Source organism: Pongo abelii, chromosome 14 (genome assembly GCF_028885655.2).
Source record: "Pongo abelii isolate AG06213 chromosome 14, NHGRI_mPonAbe1-v2.0_pri, whole genome shotgun sequence".
NCBI classification, from domain to species: domain Eukaryota; kingdom Metazoa; phylum Chordata; class Mammalia; order Primates; family Hominidae; genus Pongo; species Pongo abelii.
Genome location: NC_071999.2, coordinates 44,352,522 through 44,371,019, shown reverse-complemented (window position 1 = coordinate 44,371,019; position 18,498 = coordinate 44,352,522). Strand labels below are relative to the sequence as shown.

General features: G+C 40.1%; 1 protein-coding gene across 1 annotated transcript in view; it reads left to right on the top strand.

The window, feature by feature from the left end:
* LHFPL6 (LHFPL tetraspan subfamily member 6) overlaps positions 1-18,498 on the top strand; it is a 257,329-nt gene that overhangs the window by 220,859 nt on the left and 17,972 nt on the right. Inside the window, exon 2 of the mRNA XM_054528935.2 lies at positions 387-485. Within this exon, the coding sequence (XP_054384910.1) occupies positions 387-485 (99 nt within the window). The remainder of the gene's footprint in view (positions 1-386; positions 486-18,498) is intronic.

Genomic DNA, 18,498 nt, shown 5'->3' with positions numbered 1-18,498 from the left:
AGAAATCATAACCTATTAGGAACTTTTGCTTGCTCTTGAAATACTTGTTTGCATGGATTAATGGTGGAATTGGTTGGCTTTTTACAAGAATGATTTAAAAAGCTTCTGAATTGTATTTCCTAAACATGATTTGCAAGGCTTTTAATGCTTTAAAAGGCAAAGTTGGACCCAAACTGAGCTGTCAAGTTTTTTTTTTTTTCTTTTAAGCTGATTTGAAATTGTTGTTGGAGTCAAACTGACCTTAGATTGCTTAAAAGAGTTGTGGCTGGTGCTGTCTAAAAAGCAGATGCTATGGTCTTGTTATATTGCTAAATATTGATCCCACCACCTTTATCTAGTGATGCAGAGAAGCACTGGTAAAGCCCTCTTGTCTTCTCTCTTTGCAGGGTTGTTGATTGGTGCTGGCTGTGCCCTCTACCCCTTGGGCTGGGACAGTGAGGAAGTCCGGCAGACTTGTGGCTACACTTCCGGCCAGTTTGACCTGGGTAAGCTCTCTTCATGGATGGCACTCCTTTTAGAAAAAGAACCTTATCTGATGTTCCATAGAAGCAGAAAGTGGAAAGGGGACAGATGAGAAAAACCTACCTGGGTATTACAGCCAGTAGTCACGTGTAACAATAAAAATGTATCCATTTATTTAGTGAAGAGTTATTGATAATCTACTGTTTGCTCAGTACTATGATGACTATTGTAGATACAAAGATAAGAAATGGCCCCTGCCCCGAACAGTTTATACTCATTGATTACTTCATTTTTCAAAATCACGTATTTTTTACCCATTGCATGGGCTAAAAATAATTCTGTAGAATTTGCAGTCTGAGAAGAGGCGACAACAAAATAGTCAAGGAAATGATAATACAAGCTAAGCAATTCAAAGCAATTTCATATCGTTGGTCTAATAAGGCCGCTTTGTGAAAGAGGTGAGAATGGAGTTCAGTCTTGAACAAAGTGCTACATACGGATTATCAGGATTAGGTGGAAGCACCTTGCAGGTGAGGAATATAGTATAGCAAAGGCACAAGGGAAGAATGGGAAAAGCTCATCAGGAGACCACAGGGATTCCAGCAACAGGAAGAGTCAGGTGCTACTCTGATAAATGTGATGATTGGGTGAGAGTTTGCACATTGATAAAAGGCTCTTAACTCACAAATTTGTTTTTCTGCAGACTAATAAGAAAATTTCAGGTAGTTTTCACTTGTAACCATAGTGTAGTCTACTTACTTATGTTGCAATCTATAAAATATTTTGCAGAATACTCCATGGTTTGCATCATTTTAATTTGTAATAATTGGGTAATATTTCACTTGCTTGATAAACCTACATTTACTTAACCACTTTCGTATTTCTTTCTAGCTGGGCATTTAGTCTATTCCAGTATCTGTTGTTTTAAGACATGTTATGATGAGTAGTTTAATGAATATAAGTGCTTTTCCTACTGAATATTTTCTTAGAATCTTTTTCTAGAATTGGTATTACTAGATCAAAGAATATGAACCCATAAAACACTTAACATTGTATGGGAAAAGAAATGTATTTTCTCATCTCCATTGCTAGATTCAAACCTAAGGCTCCTACAATAAAAGGCAGATTAACAAGAGAAAAGCCTACAAATTCATTTAAAATAAAATTTTCATGACATAGGACCCTTCATAAAGAAATGAAGACTTGGAGAAGCAGGTAAACCTGTATACTTTTTATGCTAGGTTTAATGAAGAAGTGGGATTATTCTGGAGAAGTATGATTGGACAAAGAGGGTATGATCTAGTGGTAATGAACTACAGAACTTAGCAAGACCTGTTTGTTCAGACTCCTCTCTGTGTCCTTGTATTGCCAGAGATAAGAATATTCCTTTCTTCTGGGTATAGTGAGAGCGTCTCTCCAATGATGGCTTTATGATCTGCTTCAGAGGAAGGTCAGATAATCCTTTCTAGGTTTTATGATCTGCTTTAGGAGAGAAGGGCAGCAGGGGAAGGTGAGAGAGACTTTCCTGCTTCTGCTGCTTTCTCAAATGTCAAGGTGCTGCATTTTAGGGTAGCATGTCCTGAAGCCCATCATTGCCAAGTGATAGCAAATATATTTTCCCCTACTATATGGATGGAGAGACTGAGATTCTAATAATTAGTACATAGTCAGTTACTAACTTAGACATCTACTTTTTACATTAAATACTTTAAGAAGAAAAATTGTGAGGGAATTGGTCTAATGGCAGTATTACTATATTCCAAATATTAATTTTAAATTTTTATGTTAGAACATATATGAAAAAAATTCTGTTAGATTCTGAGAAAAAGGGACAGAAAAAAAGTATTAAAGGTCTGTGAATTTGAAAATGAAAAGATGAAGCAATTTTTATTTGACTTCATGGATGACAACCACCCTACTTCCGTCGAATATAATACTGGCTCTTCTGGTAGAGAAGACTGTTCTAAATACCACCTAATTTGCATGGATAAAACAAATAAGAGATTTCCTTTTACTTATTCTTCCCTCTTTGATGACAAGGCTTTCCTAAATCTGGTTTAGTTTGGGATTGCCATAAATGTAGACAAGGGGAAAAAATGCTGAAATGCTGGCGTGCAAAGCTGACTGCCAGCTTTTTTTTGGAAAGCAAACTGTGTCTAGGGGAGATATTTTAATACAGTGCTTGGCATTTTTCTTTCCCTGGTGTTTGAGGCATTCTTGGCTGTTCAACACAGGCCTCAACTTGATCATGATCCTGTGTATGCTGACCTGTTGTTATTGTGTATTGCTATATTAATTAGCAGATTATAATGAAGTTCAGGTCCTGTTATTGCAATTTTCATTACTGCCCCTCAGTATTTTGTATGTCCCCAGCATTGTGGAATAAAACTTTGAATGTCAAACTAAACGTTGAAAAATACTTGCCTCTTTACTAGTGGTAATTGTTTTTTAATGTTATTATACACTCTAAAACCATTCTGGCAATTTAAAAAACTATAAAGTTGTTTTCATTTCTGATCATGTGTTTCTAAATTTCCTTAGATTGGTTAATGAGAAAAAAAAAAAAACTGGCATCATCCACAGATAAAATGAGTTCTAGGTCCACTGCAGAAGATTTTGGGGTTTATCAAGGTCTGTTTCTCTAGGTTACTGTTATCTTTGTGGACTCTGTTACCTATTCTTTGAAAAGAAGACCTAAAGAGAAAGTGTGGCATAGAGATATCTCTAGGCCCATCCCACTTCACTTTCCCTTTTTTTTTTTTTGAGACGAAGTCTCACTCTCTCGCCTAGGCTGGAGTGCAATGGAGAGATCTCAGCTCCCTGCAACCTCTGCCTCCCAGGTTAAGCGATTCTCGTGCCTCAGCCTCCTAAGTAGCTGGGATTATAGGCACCCACCACCAGGCCCAGCTAATTTTTGTATTTTTAGTAGAGATGGGGTTTCACCATGTTGGCCAGGCTAGTCTCGAACCCCTGACCTCAAGTGATCCACCCACCTCAGCCTCCCAAAGTGCTGGGATTATGGGCATGAGCCACCCTGCCTGGCCCATCCCTCTTCACTCTCTATGCTTTCTACCTTTTAGAAATCATTACTGTTCCCCTGAACACTAATGAAAGTTGAGCTTCAGTGACCTAGTGAAGTCACAAATTACAAAGTTAAATAGGGAGGATACCTGGAACTGTAGCTGGTGAGCTGCAGCACAGGTCATGAGTGAGCATTCTTGGTTAAGATGGCTCCAGCAAACACACTGCTTGCCTCTGCCACACCTTGCCTCTCGGATTCTGAGAATTCAAGTTTGTTTCTGCCTCTTCTCAAGGGAGACAGCACGTAGACACATCTTCCTCCCAAGGGTTGTGAAATGTTAATGTTATTAAAGCTCATGGCCTTCTTATTGAGGAATACGTGTCTCTTTGTTGACATGCTGTTTCTGATATGTTGTTACTCTCTGATCTGGAGCATTCTGAAAGAAATAATTGCTTTTGTTCCTACATAGAAGATTATTTAAGTAGTGCATTTATCTCAATTAGTCAGCCAACAAATATTTATGGAGTGCTTATAATGAGCCAGCCCATGGGCTAGGTGCTGGGGATGTGGCATCAGCAATGAATAAAAAATGACACTATTCACTGCCCTCAGGGAACTTAAATTAGCAAGGGAGGCAGATGTTCAAAAAGATAATATAAATGTGAAGTATGTTAGAAAGGAAAAGTGTTGGGTGCTAGAATGGAAATTGTGGTTGACTTGCTGACATTATTCCACACTAGTTGGTGCATCTAAGCCAGAGGTTGGCAAAAACTTCTATAAAGGGTCAGATAATATCTTCAGCTTTGTGAGTTATATGGTCTCTATGGCAGCTACTTAACTCCGCAGAAAAGATAGATGGCCCCAATAGAACTTTATTTTTATTTTTTTTATAATTTCAACTTTTAGATTCAGTGGGTACATGTGCAAGTTTATTACATGAGTATATTGCTTGATACTGAGATTTTGAGTATGATCGATCTAATCACCCAGCTAATGAGCATAATGCCCAAGAGTTAGTTTTCAACCCTTGCCCCCCTCTGTCCCTCCCCTCATAGTAGTCCCCAGTGTCTATTGTTGGCCACATATGTGTCCATGAGTACTTAGTGTTTAGCTCCCACTTATTAATATAAATGAGAACATGCAATATTTGGTTTTCTGTTTTTGTATTTACTCCTTAGGATAATGGCTTCCAGTTGTATCCACGTTGCTGCAAAGGACATTATTTCATTCCTTTTTATGGCTGTGTAGTATTCCATGGTGTGGAATACTACATTTTCTTTATCTAATCCACCATTGATGGATGCCTAGGTTAATTCCATGTCTTTGCTATTGTGAAGAGTACTTTGATGAACATATGAGGTACATGAATCTTTTTGGTAGAATGATTTATTTTCTTTTGTATATATATCCAGTAATGGGATTGCTGGGTTGAATGGTAGTTCTTTTTTAAGTTCTTTGAGAAATCTCCAAACTGCTTTCCACAGTGGCTGAACTAATTTACATTCCCACCAGCAGTGTAGAAGCATTCATTTTTCTCCATAGCCTCGCCAGCATCTGTTGTTTTCTGACTTTTTAATAATAGCCATTCTGACTGGTGTGAAAGGGTATCTCTCATTGTGGTTTTCCATTTCTTTGATAATTAGTGATGTTGAACATTTTCTCATGTTTGTTAGCTGCTTGCCAATTACACTTTATTTACAAAAACAAGCAGTGGAGCCATAGTTTGACAATCCCTGATCTCAAGCAAAGAATACCTCTGGTGTGCCAGAAATGGTTACATTTCAGTTGTGCTCATTTATTGATCCCTGCAGCTCTCAGGGCAGCTGGTCAGGACCCAGGATAGTTGAAGACTCTGCACTGAGCAGCCCCATCCAATTACCCTAGTACACTGTATAAATACTACAATTTTCTTGTTGAGTGGCAATGGGAAGGAAGGTGGCAAGCACTGTACCCCAGCCTTGGTCAGCCCACTGCTAACACTGGCATGGAATGGGAAGGCGTAGGCTCATTTGGACCAGTGAGTCTAGAGGCATCTTGGGGAAGAAGGGATCCTATGCCTAAGGGAGAGGCCACACATTCCTGGCTCACCCCCTCTGACAGCCCCCTCTGACCATGGGGACCTGCAGGAGTAAGCAGCCTGAAGAGGTAGAGGTGGACAGAGAAACCAGTCTGTGGAGCAGTCATCCCTGAAGCTGGCCTTCCCTAGGAACGTCCAGCCTCACTGACACACAGTAATTTGTTTCCATATTGGGTGATGTTTGAGGCCTGTTTACTCTTGCAACTGAAAGTAGCCGGACTTGTATTTAGTTGCTATCTCATATTTCAAGGGGACCAGACCTCACCTGGGAGCTTCCTCAGGGAGCATTATATAGGCGGAGCTCTCAGCCCTTGTAGGATTTAGGTAGGTAAAGGGTTTGAGTCTGCATGTGGTCTGGGGTGACATGGAGAGGTAGGTTGCAGAGAGGGCAGGAGGAAAAGTCAGGAAGGAGGCTACTTTATGGACTGCTTCCCTGTTTGGACAGGTTTTAATTCCAAGTATCAGCCATGGTACAAAATAGTACTTGAAGAGCCTCCCAAGGTCAGAACATTTAAACTGAGTTCAAAAATGTAAATAATAGTTAGGCAAGAAGGATTTCATAAAAACCTCACATTTGTAGTTGTAGTATAATGTGTAGGAATCTGAAAGAACCTACTTTAAAAAATACCTCTTTTCCTTAGAAAGGAGAATTGGAGAGAATTTTTTTATATGCCTTAAAAACAATTTTATAATCCTACTGATTCTTTCTCAAGCATTTTTATATTTTATTATGTGCTGGGCTCTGAAGCAATCTTGCAAAAGTATTCACTTTCACAAATGAAAGTCTGTTACTCTGCTTACTTTTGGATCACACTAATTTATGAAGAAGCAAGGAGTAGGTGTGAATCCACACATTTTTTAAAACAGAGAAACAAGAATTCAGACAGGCTGCATAATTCTTTCATTTGCGGTTTAAACAAGTATCCAATGTGATTTAGGTGCAAGTGGTCAGTGAGCATACTTTGAAAAAAATTGTCCTTAGTTGTATAGAAAAGTATTTTTGTTTTGTACTTTGTCTTGCTTAACAAACATTCATTATGTTTTGTATAGACTAGGATGCTTTAGATTTAGGTTATGAAAGTCTGGCTCAAACAGACCAAAACAAAGAAGACGTGTGAGAGCTCCTATTACAGCAAGGCAGGAGCTAAGGTCAGCTACAGACTTGATTGACTCAGGAGCTCAAAGATGTTTTCCAGGGCCCATGTTCAGGAAAACTGTCTGTAGATTGGCTGTAACCATCCGCCATCTGTAGGCTAGCTTTATTTTGACGTTAGTTCTCCCCATGGTTGTAAGTGTGTTTGGCACTTGTGGCTCTGAAAATCCTTGTTCATGCCAAAAGGAGAGGACAAGCTTCTCCCCAGGAATGGAGTCAGAGTCTCTCTCCTCACTCTAATTGGGCCAACTTTGTCATGTGTCCACTCAAAGGGATAATGGCTGCCAGGGAATGCCACGTGCTTCTTATGGTTCAGCTCAGATGCACTTAGAGTTTTATAAGATTTGATTTTACTGAGAAGTAGTGGGATTTGTAAGAGGAAGATGAGATAAAAAGGAGAAAAGGCGTTTTAGTCTTTTCTTTCTTTTGTCAGACTTCACTGTCTGTGGTCCTTCCATCAGTGTAGCCTGTGGTTGTGGACAGAGGGACAGTCGTGGCAGGTGTTAACAATGCTGATTTTATTTATTGCTTTTTGAGAGAATAAAACAGCATAAGTGATAAGAATACATAGTATCACAGCATCTGGCACATAATAAAAGCCCAGTAATGTTTGCAGTTGGACAGGACCATTTAAGTGCGTATTTGTTGATCAATCTTTATTCTTCCTTTTACATTCCACAACAGTAAGTTTGGGTTTACACATTAAGCATAAGGGCTTTATAATCAGGTTATCCAATTGATTTAATTCATGCCCCAGAGATATTCTCATCCACCAAAGACTTTTCTAATTATATCCTTGTGATCAAAAGTAGCGTTTCAATTAATTTGTCTCGCTATTTTGCCAAGTAAATTTGAGTAATTATTGCTTTCATTTTACTATTTAATTTGATTAAGAAGCCATCATGGTTCCTGTTCTTGAAATTATGCTGCTGGCTTCTTAAGAGCAGTGCTGTAAACTGGAAACTCAGAGCCTCCCAGTGTTGATAAAGATGAGAGTCTGTTTCTTCCAATTTTCAATCAAAGGAAGAAATCTCTTCTACTCTAATCTGAACACTGACTGTCCCACATCTCTGTGGACACATATCCTTTAGCTCTTTGACTCCTGACTCATGCTGTCTCGCCTCTCAAATCTAATCATACTTGAGAAAAATCTGTTTGCAATTTCTGGCTAGGTCAGCTGGGTAAAAATGCAAACAAAAGTATAATTTTTTAAAAAAATTTTGAGCTCTTGGTGTTAGTGGATGCTTCTCAAGCAAGAGAACCTGCTATTGGTCTCTGTGACATTTAATATGGCTCGCTTCATTTTGGCCAGAAGTTAGAAGGCTCCTATGACTCCTGTGGACTTTTTGGGTTGCTTCATGCTCAGGCGGGCCAGGCAGCTCTGTGCAGTTTCTGCAGGCATCTGAGTTGTGTGCCAGAGCAGGGTTCTCCTGACTCAAGCAGCAAGCGTTTGCAGAGAGTGGCAGTTAAAGTTTCTGTCACTCAGCTCAGGAAGAGACTCCTAACACTTGATGCACTGATCATTGCTTAGAGTAAATGGATTATTCCATTATGAGATTGCTATTTGGGAGGTTGGTTAATAGTAAGGTATTGAACATGCATTGAAATGTAGGCAAATTTAAGGTCATTAATGCAGCAATGATGTCCTACCTCCCAAATGACTATTAACTGAATATTTTCTAAGCTTTTGACACTGAAATCCAAGTCACTGGAAGTCATTTAGAAGGTCCAGCATGAGCCTGGATTTCCTCACCCAGAGCTCTAGCACAGAATCACAGGAAAGCCAAGCAGCTGCTGTGAATTCAACAAAGACCCAAATTGCATAGGAACCCATGGGGGCGCTCAGGAACTTGGCTCCAAATGATGCAGGGAAACTTCTGCGGCCAAGGGAGCCCACCCTGGCCAGCGATGACGTGACTGAGCAAAGTGTTCAGGCACCCGCAAGGCAACAATAATAAGCTTTTCTGGTTACTCAGCCTTTCTTAGGGGCCTCTTCCCATCAGATGAAGAGTTTTCTGCCTTTACTCTGGAAGTAGGGAGAATGCCACATTTTTTTCAGGGACGTTCATTCAACCTGCCCATTCCAGTGGGTTCCACATTATCAAAATCAGAGCAGGAACATCTCTACTTTATAACTTAGTAAACACCTCTTGTTCTGCTTTGGGAAAAAGGACCCCACTCTGTACAATCATAGATTCAATTTGATCTGCTTCCCTAAACACAGCTTTGCAGATCCCAGATGAACCTGTGGGATAGGATTTTTCAACTTCGGTGCCTAGCTTGGTGTTTGGTGTTCAATAGATTCACTTACTTCCTCAGCAAATATTTATTAAGCACATTCTGGGCAACAAACGTGGTGCCACAAACAAAATTGTGAATAAGATAGACATGATTCTTACTGGCATGCCATATATCTGCCATCTATTGAATGGTTAAAAAATTGGGAGGGAGAATGAGAGGAAAGGAAAGGGGGAAGGAAGGAAGGAAGGAAGGAAACCTACCATGAATTTTTGATCACAGAAGCAGCAGCTGCCATCATGTTTCTGTATATATTTGGCCACTGATATCCTACCAAACCTACTATGAATTTTTGATCACAGAAACAGCAGCTACCATCATGTTTCTGTATATATTTGGCCACTGATATCCTACCAAGAATCATGGCATCACTCTTTAAGGGACTAATGGCCTACCCACCTCCCAGAAAAAAGTTAAAAAACCAAGTCGGGGTAATCGTTTAAAGAACCAGATACCCTGATAGGTGGAAAAAAAAATTGCTCTACATTCTTTTTTTCTCAAGTCTGTGTGGCTTGGTTATTTCAGTGTGGATCATTCCTACTGTTTTATTTATGACTTTGTAAAGCTTCATCCAGTGACTTGCAGAGATTTATAGCAGGGAAATTCAAGCAATTGCGGGAAAAAGGAAATCTCTTAGAAAATCTGTGGGAAATAAGATTTCTTGAGATACGGTTACAAAACTATTGGGGAGAATATGCTAGTCTCTCTTTTAAAGATTCTTCTTTTTTTTTTTTTTTCAATGTTGTCCTTTTATTAGTTTAAAAAAAAAAAATGATGTACCTGAGTTTGCCTTTTCAGATGTAAAGTACTTAAGGACATTTAGGAAATTGAGCTGTTTCATTCTAATTATTTTTTGTATTATGTGTTCTCAACCATTATATTCTTTCCCATCATTTCAGCCAGAATATATAAAATATAAAACAGAAAGAAGCCCCTTTTTATCATTAGTGGCTCTGTTGTCAAATAGTCACTCCTGAGAGCTGTGGACATTTATAGAATGCTGTTGCCCTTGTACTAAGAAATCGAGACTGAAATAATTTTTTTGTTCTTTCTGGTTTTGTTGTTGCGTTGCAATTGTTTTATGTCACAGTTATTGATTATTCATTGCAGTCATTAATGATACCTGTCTCTTTTTATTCTCTCACTTCTAATTTGTGTCCTTTCTAAAGATCATAAATCATTTTAAAATCATACTATGAAGGAACAATCTTCAGTCCTTTTTTCTGAGGATTTTGTATCTTTTTTGATGTTGTTGTTGTTGTTGTTGAGACGGAGTCTCACTCTGTTGCCAGGCTGGAGTGCAGTGGCTTGATCTTGGCTCACTGCAACCTCTGCTTTTAAGGTTCAAGAGATTCTCCTGCCTCAGCCTCCCGAGTTGCTGGGACTACAGGTGTGCGCCACCAGACCCAGCTAATTTTTGTATATTTAGTAAAGACAGGGTTTCATCATGGTGGCCAAGATGGTCTTGATCTCTTGACCTCGTTATCTGCCCGCCTCAACCTCCCAAAGTGCTGAGGTTACAGGCGTGAGCCACCATGCCCAGCCTGTATTTTTTTTTTTTCCTCTGTCGCCCACTGCAACCTTTGCCTCCTGGGCTCAAATGATTCTCCTGCCTCGCCTTCCCAAATAGTTGGGATTACAGGTATGCACAACAATGCCCGGCTAATTTTTGTAATTCTTAGTAGAGACAGGGTTTCACCATGATGGCCAGGCTGGTCTCGAACTCCTGGCCTCAAGTGAGTGACCCACCCGCCTCGGCCTCCCAAAGTGCTGGGGTTACAGGCATGAGCCACCATGCCCGGCTGGATTTTATATCTTTGAAGCATTGATGTTTATATGTTCTGGCTAGTAGTTTTTAACTTCCTGATTTGGGGTCATGTTTTGGATAGGTGGAGATGTTATTAATACTTAATTGATATCTGGCTAAGTAAGCTACTTTGGGTTAGCAACTGGATGTTTTGATGACACTGGTAGAAGAGTTAAATGTTATGGTAACCTTTGATCTTCAGACTGATTTTAACTTAAGGTCTCCAGACCGTTTAAGTGGCTCATAGTCCATCAATAGGCTTCAGAGAAATTGAGAATCTACTGAAATGCTTTGCAATTTTCATAGGCTTTTGGACATGTGCTTTTTTCTGGAGAGAATATTCATAGCTTTTGTTATTATTCAAATGGATTCCTGACACCTGAAGACTTAGAACCTATAGTAAACAACATTCGGAAGTCTTACATGGGAAAGCTTAGAGATCTGAACTCTAGACCTCACCTCCCAACAATCCTCAAATTCCCCCAGAAAGCTAGAACACAGTTGAACCCCTTTGACTTGATTTCATTATCTAAGAAAGTATTTGTTAAGGGATATTATACAGAAATGCACCTCTGCTTACAAGAAGCATTATGCAAATAAATACTCCCATACAACAGTTCCTTTTTATTTTTATTTTTTAAGACATTTTTGTCTTTTTTATTATTTCAATTTTTATTTTAGATTCAGGGGATACATGTTGAGGATTGTTACATGGATATATTGTGTGACACTGAGGTTTGGGGTACAAATGATACCATCATCCAGATAGGGAACATAGTACCCCATATGTAGTTTTTCAGCCCTTACCCCTCCCTTTTGCCTCACTCTAGTGATCCCCTGTGTCTGTTGTTCCCATGTTTATATCCATGCCATGCACCAGTTCTAATTCCAAATCACATCTGTGAAAATCATTGTTCAGCCTTCCTAGTGAATTGAATATGCTTCCACTTAAGATCTTAGCCAGTTTCATTAGTGCCGCTGTTGGAGATGGTTCTTCACAGATCTCTTGTGTGTTAGCACAACTTGTCAGCACAGACACTCTATTCTGAACTATCATTTCAAAGATGTTTGTGTAGTAAACAGTCTTGGAAGTAGAGCAGAGGACAGGTGTGTTTAGTGTCCATTATAATAAAAATAATGCCTTTCTCTGGGGTAAATAAAGATTGGGCAGATTTTATTGCAGTCCTTTATAAAAGATTCATGTTCCCTTAGTTTGGGTTCCTCAACTGTGACACAAACCCACTATGTTTGCTGCATTCATCTGGGCTGTTTTGCATCAGCCCCTGTGAGGAGAGGGCAACAAAGGGAGTGGACATAAACATGAAGCTCACGCTGCCTGCTGTGCTGTGAGTAATACAGTCCTTTATCTCTGATCCAGGAGTCTCCTCTCTTTTGCCAGCATCCACAAAATTGTGATAGTATAACTTGTTACATTGCAAATAGAGTAAAATATCAAACCCTTCACAGTTCTTAAGACTACTGTTACAATGCCTATAGTTCCTTGAAAAATACTTCATCATAGACAGTGATATATGCGTATTATTTAAGGGAAACCACAACTCAAGTGCATATTCCAGACTGGATACTCATGGGTGCTAGTACAAGTGGTTCTGTTATTCATATCTTCACTAACACTGGAAGCTTTACTAATTAGCACAGCAATGATCAAAATGGACTTTTATTGGTAGAATTAGATCTTATTAAATAGCATGATGAATATTAAAAATGGACTTTCATTGGTAAAATTAAAAATACTCAAGATTGTGGATTGGTAGAATCCACATAAATGGTTAGAGACACTCCCTATTTTTGCTTACAAGGATTTAAGCATCCATCCAGTCATAGTGTTATCACTCTAAGTCTGAGTGATATTCAAAATATTTAATAATCAATATGTCATAGGCTATGAAAAATGTGAGCTAAAACAAGTACTGGCCACATGCAGAGGCTCCCATGGGGCCCTCCTTTGCCAGGCATTAGCTCTTTGGTTTCTGGGATGTGAGGCAAGGATTCCCTAGGGTTTTCAAGGGAAGAAAGGGTTTTGGAAGAACTTGGGGCAGTGGCTGTTTACCTACAGACAGAGGTACATATTTTAGTATTTTGATACCCAGTACAGCCTTACTGATGCATTCCATCTGTGCCCTCACTATTCTTAGGAATGGTATCCATGGCTTGATCATCCCTAAAGTGTTCAGTTTCTAGTCTCTGGTTTGGCAGATTTCTGGTTGTTTGTTGCCAAAGGGAACAGAATCCTGCCATGGAACCTTGCTGCATCTTCCCTAGTGGTTTATTCAAGAAGTTGGTCGTCCAAATACCTAAAAAGAGAGCTAGGACTTAACTAGCTCCCAGGTCAGTTTGATATTTTGTGCCTGCTTTTTGATGGCTATTTGTTGAATAAGTGTCTGTATGTGTAGGAGGATTTGTTCTGAGACTTGCTTTCATTATAAGTTGGAAATGAGATTGTGGAAGAGTATCTTACCATGTCTCGCACTTTTTCAACAGATTGTAATTTACCAAAAAGAGTCTCAAGGCTATGCTTGCCCAAATTGAATGAGGTTCATTCCCAAGAGCTACCGTACAAGCAAAAAGGGATCATCAAGGAAAACCTTTTAGATTGAGGGCAGCTAACAAACATCAAAGCAGTGCTTGCTGCAGTTCCGTTCCGGTTCTGTAGGTATGTAACTGGATACCTAGAGAGTATATTCAGAGACTGCTTGGTGGCCAATGGAAGTATGACCGGTACAGACAGGGAGGGCAGATAAATAACATCACGAGGAAATGCAGCACCTCTTCACATGCGTTTTATAGGAAAATGGCTGCAGCCGTAGTTCACATGGAGGAGGAGTAATTAGAGACAGACTGGTTCTTTTCACACTCTCTTCTGAGCAGTCCATAAGTCAGAGGAGCTGGATTTCAGGTATTTCCAGCCTTCATAAATAGCAGCTACAGACAGAAACTGAAGGATAATCTTTATCACCATACACTAAATAAAGACCGATTGGTTGTCTTAGCCACCCCCACTTGGAGATCAGATTCTGTGTCAGTTCACAGTGTGAACACAAAGGCCACCACTATACATTGAGCCAACATGTTTGCTTTATCATCTTAACAGTACATTATCTCTACGGAAGCTTTTAGGATGGATTCAGTGCTAAAAAGCAAAGATTGATAACAGCTGTGCTAGCAGATACTCAGCTGACCAGACAAGACAAAAGGTAAACCATTTTTTGTGTGAAAGTGGCACAAATGTGTATGTTAAGAAAACTATATTGGGTCGGGGGGTTGAAGGGTGCAGCAAACCACCATAGCACATGTATACCTGTGCAACAAATCTGCACGTTCTACACGTGTATCCCACAACTTAAAGTTAATTAAAAAAAAAAAAAGAAAGAAAGAAAAAAAGAAAAGAAAAGAAAGAAAACTATCCACCAGGCCACAGAACAGAGGTCCATTTGACTGGTGTGATCATAAGAATTCAGAAGCCGTTCCACTCGTCCTGCTGAAATGTGGTTATGTTTCTGGAGGAGCCAGGATATTTCTGTTTCTTTTGCCATTTCTCCGCATTGGGGGAATGCTAAATAGGCAGAGCATCTGCCACCCTTTCCATGGCATGTGCTTCCTACTGCCATGATTTCAGGATGGGGTGACACAAGGCCTTGACTCAGTGGAATTTAGGAGGAAGGACCCTGGATGGATCTGGTGGAAGGAAAAATAATTAGTTTTGGGTGATATGAAAGGGAAACCCCACAGGACTCTATATAAGAGGGGAAGTGCAGAGAGTTTGCTCCTGTGCAGCCATACCCAGCAACATCACCTGGACATCTAGTTCTCAGATCTTCCAGGGCCGGTTTCTCTGATTGGCCCATCTCTACTCTCTTCCCTGCTGCGTAACCCTGCCCCTTTTGTTTTAGATCGATCTCGTTTCCACAAGTAGTTTACTTATATTGACATGAAGTACAGTCACGCACTACATAATGATGTTTCAGTCAATGATGGATTGCATGTGTGATGGTGGACCCACCAGATTAGGGTGGAGCTACGTAATGGAGTAGGCTATACCATGTAGGTTTGTGTAAGTATACTCTATGATGTTTGCACAATGACAAAATCACCTAATAATGCATTAGCAGAGTGTATCTCCATTGTTAAGCAATATGTGTCCCAATGTATATATATATCCCAGCGGCCTGGTTTATTGATGAAAAAGTTGTTTTTTTCCCACAACTTTTATAGCTTTTTGTTCTGGGGATGTGAAATTAAAAGGGCAGGCAGGTAATTATGTGGTATAAGTACCCAGAGTCAGGACTGCATTTTTGGATAAGAATAACCCAGCATCACCGTCCTGCTTTAGACTGGGAGCCAGGAAATTATAAATTATAAACAAAGAATAGGACTCAGCTACTGAAGAGAACACATTCAAGAGACATGGGAAAGCCCTGTCGGTGTCTTCGGCAGCAGTGTTCTCATTGGGAAAGTACAGGGAATGGCTTACATCAGGGGTTGGCAAACTATGGGCCAAATCTAGTCTGCATGTTTTTGTAAATAAAATTTTATGGGAACACTGCCATGCTCATGTGTTTATTTGGTGACCGTGGTTGTTTTTGAACTACAATATTTACTATCTGGCTTCTTTCAGAATAAGGTTGCCAACCTATGACCTAAATGATCCTTCTCCTAGGTCCCTCTGTCTCTAGAATCTGTGATGCTGTGATGCTCTGGGTGGCAGAAGTGACAAGGATAAAGTCAAAAGGATGCAGAAACAGAGGGGTGATACACTGGCTTTTGACAAGGCTTGAATTTAAAAGAGGCTCTGTCCTGTTCAGGTCTAATCCCTTTCCTCTAATCCCTGCCTCCCATCCCTTCTGCCTTCCTGTCTTGCCAGGAGCACTCACAGCTGGAGCTGCCTGGGGATGACTTTGATTGCACAAATAGTCTTTCTCTTTGGAAGACAGGCTTTGCTTGTATAAAATCCTTCAAATGTATCAGCTGGAAAAACCCCTTTTTTCAGTGGGAAATATTGTTTCCCACATCGAATATATAACCACTTTACCTTGCCAGGCTGGGGAAATTTTGTGGAGGAAAATGGGCTCTGTGCCCCGATGTGTGTCCCTCGTCCTCTGGGCTGCTCCTGCTGGAGAAGATGGATGACACTGTGTTCCTTCCCCGCTGGACACAGGTCCTGCACACTTATCCATCTCCTGAATTGTCTCACAGGAACATTGTATGATTCGTGCTGGGGTGTCATCTTTATTTAACTGATTCAGTTTGTAGGTTGTTTGCTCAGTTGGGTATGGTTGGCAGGAATGGGATGAAGTTTTGTGTTAGATGGGATGTGGCCAGAGGGCAGGAACCAACTGAGCTGCCTCACCGTGTGCTGTGCTTAACAGAGCTACATGGAGTGTAAGAAGGTCATTGAGTATTTTCATGAGGAAAATTACAGAATAAAAATGGCCATTATGCAGGTGTCTCATTTTGCATATCATATGGTCAATATGTTTATTGATTTCTTGCTCCTTAAACTTACAAAAGTCCCCACTGATTTTGTATATACTTATACATATACATACACCCATTGTATTAGTCCGTTCTCACACTGCTATAAAGAACTACCTGAGACTGGGTAATTTATAAAGAAAAAAGGTTTAATTGGTGCACAGTTCCACAGGCTGTGGAGGAAGCATGGCAGGGGAGGCCTCAGGAAACTTACAGTCATGGCAGAAGGCAAAGGGGAACCAGGCACGTCTTACCTGGCCAGAACAGGAGGAAGAGAGAAAAAGCGGGCGGTGTTACACTCTTTTAAACAACCAGATCTCGTGACAACTCACTCACTATCATAAGAACAGCAAGGACGAAGCCCACCTCCATGATCCAGTCACCTCCCACCGGGGGCCCTCCTCCAACACTGGGGATTATGGTTTGACATGAGATTTGAGCAGGGACAAAAATCCAAACCATGTCACATAGATATTTTCAAATTCTTGTTTATATTTGTGTAATTTTGATTTTGGAGTAATTTTAGATATATAGAAAAGCTACAGAATAATACAAAGAAGTCCTATATTCCTTTCACCTGGATTCCCTTAATGTTTGATTTCGTCACACTGGCTTTATCAATCCCTGCCTTCCTCCTGCCCTTTTCCCTCCTTTTGAGACATGCTGCCCTCCCAACTGTAGATACCTAAGTGAGTAATTCCTAACAATAACATTCTCTTATCTGGCAATACAATTACCAAATTAGGAAATTAACATTGATAAAATGCTATTATCTAATCTACAGACCTTATACTGATATATTTTACATACAGAATTATTAATAAAAGAAATGGAACTCATTTCCTTGTGCTGGGTATTGTTTGTCATGGACTTTCTTTATGCTTACGGTGTGCGACTTGCAAAATATAACAAATGAAAAGCATATTTAAAATCTTAAGAGGCTCAAGGGCCAGGCGCGGTGGCTCATGCCTGTAATCCCAGCACTTTGGAAGGCCGAGGCGGGTGGATCACAAGGTCAAGAGATCGAGACCATCCTGGCCAACATGGTGAAACCCCATCTCTACTAAAAATACAAAAATTAGCCGGGTGTCATGGCATGTGCCTGTAGTCCCAGCTACTTGGGAGACTGAGGCAGGAGAATCACATGAACCTGGGAGGTGGAGGTTGCAGTGAGCCAAGATCACACCACTGCACTCCAGCCTTGTGACAGAGTGAGACTCCATCTCAAAATAAAAAAATAAAAAATAAAAATCTTCAGAGGCTCAAAATTTGAAAGGAAAAAAGTTGCTTTCTTCACTAACTTCATTCTGATGTTAGAAATTGTTAAGATTTCAGAAAAGCATTAATAGTGACAGCATTAGTAATAATAATGATGGCTAGCAATGTCTTCCATCCTCTGCTGTATAATTTGGGCTCAGCACTGCTGACCCTTGTGTCAAGTCTAGCTACTGGTCAGTGTGTCCTGCCCTTTCACCGATTTGAGCAGCTGTGCAAGTATGAGATCTCAGATAGGTATCTTCTGGTAAATTCTTGTGTTGTTGATGGCCAGCACCATTTCTTTGGGGGACAATAACTGGTACTAATAAATGGTCACAAACCTGTTATTTTCTTTTGCCCACAGTCTCTTACCTTGAAAGTGGAGCTAAAACATTTGTGGGGGCGGGCAAGAGAGACTCAACAGAGCAAATGAAAACTATGGCTCTTCAGCAAAATTTTTGTGGGAATCCAGAAGGGAAACTTACACCATTGAATATAAAAGAATGCATTTGTAATTCAGAAAGGTTTTTTTTTTTTTTTTTTTTTTCTTTTGTCCCCTTACAATCTGAGGCCCATATAACGTGCTGCTATTTGAGCTTAGTGTTTGAACAGCTGGTCATTGCCTCTAATGCATGTCTCTGTAGAGCTCTTTCCTTACTCCTCCTACTCCAGCTACAGAATGGATTAACCTACACTGGATAAAATTGACAAGGCTGATATATATTTTCCCATCAAAATTCACCCCTAACATATTTCCTTAGACATAGTGCTGTTCTGTTATGAGCTCTTTGCAGATACACATTTTATCTTTTCTAGAGCATAAATCTCTGCTGCCTTTGACATGCATGGTTATGGAGAGCGCTTAATGCCATAGCTTGAGTGTGTCAGTTCTTACTGATGAACACATCTACATTTTATCTTCTGGTTAG